At 44.0% G+C, this 6587-nt stretch overlaps 1 protein-coding gene across 1 annotated transcript; it reads left to right on the top strand.

Annotated features, from left to right (window-relative positions):
- The first annotated feature begins 346 nt into the window (after positions 1–346).
- On the top strand, positions 347–5322 carry LOC106609569 (protein BTG1). The gene is made up of 2 exons (XM_014208518.3): positions 347–759; positions 4596–5322. The coding sequence occupies exons 1-2, from the start codon at positions 615–617 to the stop codon at positions 4964–4966; spliced, it is 516 nt and encodes a 171-aa protein (XP_014063993.1). The 5' UTR covers positions 347–614; the 3' UTR covers positions 4967–5322.
- Positions 5323–6587: the final 1265 nt, after the last annotated feature.

Below are 6587 nucleotides of genomic sequence, written 5' to 3'. Positions count from 1 at the left end.
ATCCAAAATTGTGTGCTTAATTACGCACTAATGCACATTGAACCTAACCATAATTATGCTGTCCGTTTTATGAAATAACTGAAAACCCAGCGCAAGATGTTGTTGTCTTCGATGGGAGCACAATATAAGGGGTTAATTTTCATGCTTGTATTTTGCTCTCACGTGGTCTGTTTATTTTCAGAGCGTTGAGGCGAACAGTCCACTCCTCCTATGGGCTCGTCAGACTGTCGCGCCGACGGGATTGGCGAGCCTTTTTTGTTGTTGTAGCTGCGCGCTGTCGCTTTCTTCCGACGGCGGGGGCGATATAAAACCACTTTCCTCCAACACATTCGTTCACTCTGGTGGAGTGACATTAAAAGGGTGCCTCAACGTGGCATCCTAGAGAGAGACCCCTCTATTTACCAACAGCCGTCACCACACTGTACCGTCCTGGCACACGTAGTACCCTCCGAAACGTCCCTACCTCGACTAATAAATGACCAGCATAGGCGCCAGAGAAATAAAACAAGTGAAAGACACGGATCATTATCCGAACGTGGAGAGAAAAACAACGAATCATTTTCGGAATCATATGTAGGAAAAACGCACGAATCGTCGTCGCAGTTGCCTTCTCAATGCATACCCTTTGTGCTCGGGGAACGATGAAACCAGAGATCAGCGCCGCGGTCGGATTTCTGTCGAGATTTCTGCGGATAAAAGGACACGTAAATGACAGACAGCTTCAATCATTTAGCGCAAGTTTACAGGATATCTTGTCAGGTAAGACATGTGTTTCTCGTTTTGTCCTACGTTTCCAAGGCTACTTTAGATTATGACCTCTGTTGATGTTGTGTCATTTTGTGTGTTAAGAATATCATTTTAACGAATTGTTGTGTTTTATTCCCATTCCGAAGGGGATTTGCGTCTCTGTTCACAAAGTAACACAAGCGCCCCCCGACCATTTGCTCACGAAAAAAAGAGACAAAAATAGATGAGGTGAACAACAATCTTCAATCAACAATATTCATTCGATCGAATCAACCATGTTCTATTCAGATACATCGTCGCCTAATTCATGTTTCGAGTTTAGTTACAATGTAACAACGTGAAATAAAGCCGGACTTTATTTGTTCCAACAAGGAAGTGCATCTTTCGATATCACCAGTTCAGTTGGTCGATAAACTCTTAATTAACATAAAGATGGGGGAAATCTATACCCAGTGAATCGAATTAGGCTATTGAATTACGTAATGCAGACAAGAAAACGTAGGAGGATATGAATTTGAGCAGGCAAAAATATATATATTATAACATTTCGATCAGGAAAATAACAGACCCATAGGATTCGGATTATCTTTGTTAGAAGAGTATTATAGCCGCCTACATGTTTTACTCGATCCTCTTGAGCGAGCCTCAATCGAATCGAAATTAGAGAACCGAAAGGTAAATAACAAACGCAGAATAAATAGCCCGTATACATTCCCGACGTTGACGAACATGTATGAGTAAAGAAAAGCTATTTCTTTACAATATGTTCTAATGTAGACATTCTAGCTAAGTGAATAACGTTAACTCTGTAATAAGGACACAAATTGATCGACACAGCCACTATACTATGCGTTATTGACAGCATTTGTTTTTGTACAAACCACTGAAATTATTTTTTATTTATATTTCCTGTTGTAAATATACAGACAGTTTTAACAGTCTAAAACGGGCATGCGTCTGCCACTTAACACCAAGTGTCTGTCCCTCTAAGGACTGAACACCTACATCATGACCTCAGTTTTAACATGTTTTGCAACAGCTGTGTCATCTGCAAAGCCATTCACGTTCAAATTCATATAATTTTAGAGCGTTTTGGATGTGAGCTACACATTTAGCATATCAGGTTACATCATTGTTTATTTCTATTCAACAAACTCTTAGTTTACAATGCTATTTTCAACTAAACATTTTCCAAGGAAGTGGCTTTGTTTGTGCAGGATTTGCATAGAAAATGAGTGGAAACTGTAGCATAGTCTGAGCATAGCTCTAGGCCAGTGCACTGTTTGTAAACAGCCAAAGTTGAAGGCAGACTGAGCAAAATGGCCGCCCTCAGAGGGTAAGTGGGGGGTTGGTAGCGGTGGGGTTGGGGCTGGAAGAGGGTATCATCGGGGGAGGAGTGTAGGAAGGACATTATCTAATAAAAGAAGTTGCAAAGGGGCTTTGTGAAGTGTCCGTCGTCCTCCTTCATCCCCCCCCCCCCCCCCCCTGCTGAAGTAGGCCAGCCATCTCACTGTTGCTTACAGCTTCATTATCACAGCTTATTGTGTCTGTGTGTTCAATAAACAAGCTTTGTTTGTGTATATGGGGGAGAAGGGGGACTTGCTCTAAATATCCACATTGAAACTGTGCTCATTGTCTAACTGTAGTTAGTTAACCATTTGGACTTCCTGATTACCAGTGACCTGCTTAACCAAGGTTTGAGCAGTGACCCAATCCGAAACTCCCATAATTCCCCCAAGCACACCACCACAGACCAGTGGAAATCACCCAATAACGACCCAAACAAAGCCAAATGTGTATTTAATAAAAAGCCTCCACACATTTTATTGCCACATAATATCCTTAGGGCTCTTGGCTTTAAAGAAGCACTGGAAAACTACTTTATTTCAAATATATTGTTGAAACTCATCTGTTTACTTTTTTAGCCTCTCTTCTTCCCCAGTTCCCTGGTTTTAGAATAGGCCCCTCTGCTCTGACCGTTCTCAGCGGCCTCGTTTCTTTTGTGGTGCAAAAGATCAGCCCCATCGTAGCTGCCTGGTGCTTTTTCATGAGTGCCAAGCCCTCCATTAGGGTGCCTTACACAGAGTTCTACTGATAACACAAAGGAGACATTATCTACCAGGGGTGTTGTGCAGGACAGGTGTTCTCCGGGCTCTGGCCTAGTTCAGAGGCTTTTCACAGGCAGGCAGGCAGGCAGGCAGGCAGGCAGGCAGCACATTCAGTTTAGCCACTATGCACCAATGGGGTAACTCGATACTGAGGAGTCTAAAGTGGAGAAAATAGGATGATTAGTATCACACGCACACACAGATGCATATCAAACACACATACATACAGTATATATACAAACACACACAAGACACAGTAAATGTGAGTATTGTTAGAGATGTTAGGTTAATTTAGACTTCTGAGGAGCGGTTTTCGAATTTCATTCTTCCCTGTTAGGCTACTATTATACTATGAAAGCAGCAGTCATGCGCGTCTTCTAAAATGAGTTAACGGGGAAGGAATGAGAGCTCTTCTCTTTCTCGTGTTCTCCTTAAAATTAGTAATGTGACCTCTCTCTCTCTCTCTCTCTTCTTCCAACCTATTTTGTCACTTAATGCCCATTTAAATATACCATACGAATGATATCACAGTGAATCACCAACAGGTATGTGGACACACTCCGTCATATTAAAAGGGACGGTGTGGCTTTAAGAGGGGGAGTTCTCCAGCCCAGATTGCTGGCCAGGACTTCACCACCTCAGTGTTGTTGTTCAGCTCCGCTCTGTTCGATGGAGGACTTTGTGCTGCTCAGCCAGAAGGGGATTGTGCAATCAAACTTCTCTCTCTCTCTCTCTCTCTCTCTCTCTGCTGTGTGTCACGTAGGCTCCGGTTACAGAGCGACGAACGGTTTATTGCTGCTTATCAGCCCCATAAGCAGACTGTTATGGTTTATTACTGCACTACAACAAAGCCTGCCCCTGTCTACAGTCTGTTTTACACACACACACACACACACACACACACACACAGTATTGTGCTAAATAGGTGGTCATTATATCATGTAACCCAAATACCAATATAAATAGTTGATGCTTTATTACATGGTAATAGAAATATCAGATAAAAAAGCAGATAAGATATTCCAATGGAATCATGTATTACCTACAAAGGAATAAAACCTTTATTAAATCAAAAGACAATCTAAAGCAACGCTACTTTTCCACATTATTGGGGGGTGTTTAGTACATTTTCAATGGAATCATGTCATTTATTATCTGTAAGTAATCCATGCCACAATCGAAAGATACATCTGAACTAATAACGTTGATAGATTAGTTATGTGTGCTTAGAACATCATAAACAAGTATTACCTTAGACTCTAGCAACTCTATAATAAAATAAAACATGATTATAGTTTGATTTGCGATACAATTACTTAAAATCCAAGTATACACTTATTATGCTATTAATCACATTTATGTCCCAATTTATGACCTTATTCAATGTTTATCAAAACACATGCATCCTAATCTCGCATAACACACACACACACACACTAGGAACTAAGGCTGATCTCCCTCAGATAGACGTCTGAAAGTAGCAGAGATTTAGCTTACTGGCTCTCACCTGTAAACACCAGACAGCATCTCTTACATCTCTCCCTCTTTCTTTCTCTCCCTCTCTCTTGTCTCCTCATACAGAACTACACAGGCTCTACTATAGGGTAACCGAAGAACAACAGTTACCCCCTCTGTGCCCTTTTTTGGCAATACAAGCAATACCATGGTAACCTAATAGTGATCCAATGATGATGAAACTCATGGTAACCCGATAATAACCTCCTCTCTCTTTCTCCACAGAGCAATACAAGCACCACTGGTTCCCCGACAGGCCATGCAAGGGCTCGGGCTACCGCTGCATCCGCATCAACCACAAGATGGATCCCCTGGTGGGGCAGGCAGGCCAGCGCATCGGCCTGACCATCAATCAGCTCTACCTGCTGCTGCCTAGTGAGCTCACCCTCTGGGTGGACCCCTTCGAGGTGTCCTACCGCATCGGCGAGGACGGCTCCATCTGCGTGCTCTACGAATCCCAGCCGGTGGCCCCGGCGCCGTCGGGAGGCAGCTCGACCCCCATGGTGGACAGTCACATCAGCTGCAAGGAGGCGGCGGGGATGCTGGGCAGGACCAGCCCTTCCAAAGCCTACAACATGATGACTATGTCCAGCTAAGGGCTGCCACCCGCCACGTCGGGTCGTGGGTTTCGCCCTAGTTGGTCGATGGCGAACCTTTTTAAAGCTAAAAAGAAATGAAATGAAAAAGAGAAAAAAAAGGAGAAAAAGCAGAGGATGTGGCCTATCGTCCAGGTGAAACCTTGTAGGTTTGATATTTCTTTTCTCCTTCCTCGCTCCATAGTCTGTTATGTTGTGTTGTGGGATCTACCAGAGGCTTCGTTTTTTCCCCCGCGGAGAGGGCTGTGTGGAGCGTGGAGCTGTTGGGGGCAGCTAAAACAAACCAAGAAACCGAACAGAGAAACAGCGCAGAGAAGGGGCTGCTTTTTGTTTTTTTTACACAGGTCTATCAATGTTGACTTTGCACTTTCTTCTCCACGAGGTTTCAATGGGTACCATGTCACCACCACCCCCACCACCCTCTCAAAAGCTTCAAGGAACTGCTGTCAAGAACCATACCGTTAAATTTCAGCCTTTTATCTACTTCCTGTTGTTATTGGGTGTACTTCCTGTCTAGGAAGGAAGTTAAGGGGCTGAGGTACGGACAGTGCCTGTTTCTAGGTCAGTCTCTGGGGAAACGCCCTAAGTAATTTTCTTCTAAATCCCAGTTTTTAGACCATAGGGCATTTTTTTATCCCCAGAGGCTGCCCCATATACCAGCGTCGAGCTTCAGGAAGCCCCTACCCCTCCATATGGAAGTGCAGTGGAATGCGCTGTGACACCTGTTGCTAAGGACAGTAGTGTGTCACAGCGCACCCCACCAACACCCCCAACCATGTATGTGTAGCTTTCTGGGGAGGGCTGGGTATTTGTCCCCTCCCTTTTGATGAATGTTGGTTTGAAATTCACAATCAAGTTCTCGTTTTGTTTATATCCCTCCATCCCCACCCTGACCTTTGGCCCTCACCAAATTCAAAGTGTAGCATAGGTGGCACTATATTTTCACCGAAATCTGGATCGTTTGTTTTGGTTGTTGTGGCCCTGTCAGAAGAAATTACATTGAATGCACTTTTGACATTTAGATTGTGTGGGATGTGTACTTCTAGAGAAAACCCTCTTCATTCCATTCGCTCCAATGTCGTCTTTCATGAGTTCCCCTCCTTTTCTTTTGTAAATTACTCACAGCTCTTACGTCAGGCTAGACCCCACTCTATAGAATTGGGGAGAGTAACTCTGAAGGTTTTAAAAAGATTTCACACTGTAAGCATTTCATTCAGATCCGTTCAGGTGTTGGTAGGTAGGTGCGGTTTGGTGTCGTGTCAGGTTAGCCGTCTGTTGTCCGTTTGTAAGGCACTTTTCTCGAAAGTCCCCCCCCCCCCCACACACACACACACACACACACACACACACACACGCATACAGATGGCATTTGAAACACTTATAGAACTCTGATAGATCTCTCTACAGCTGTCGAGGGGAGCGTGAGTGTAGCCAAAGGGAAGTCTGTACGCCCCTGACTGTTTCTATCCAACTCAATCCCAATGGCCTTGTCAGGCTTTCTCATCTGTTTTTGTTAGACTTTGTTCTTGTCTTTGGGATTGAAGATGGGTCCAAGGCTTTCAACACCTCTCCTTTCTTCTGTCTCTCAGTTTGGACCAGGGGTGCGTTGCCCAGCGTAGGA

Source organism: Salmo salar, chromosome 07, assembly GCF_965601325.2.
Source record: "Salmo salar chromosome 07, fSalSal1, whole genome shotgun sequence".
NCBI classification, from domain to species: Eukaryota; Metazoa; Chordata; class Actinopteri; order Salmoniformes; family Salmonidae; genus Salmo; species Salmo salar.
This window is presented reverse-complemented; position numbering and strand designations above follow the sequence as displayed.

Bases quoted from the DNA above. Each gene is read 5' to 3' on its own strand.
- LOC106609569 (XM_014208518.3), top strand. From the start codon at position 615: ATGCATACCCTTTGTGCTCGGGGAACGATGAAACCAGAGATCAGCGCC. The intron at 760-4,595 runs GTAAGACATGTG...CTTTCTCCACAG, and splicing joins TTTACAGGATATCTTGTCAG to AGCAATACAAGCACCACTGG.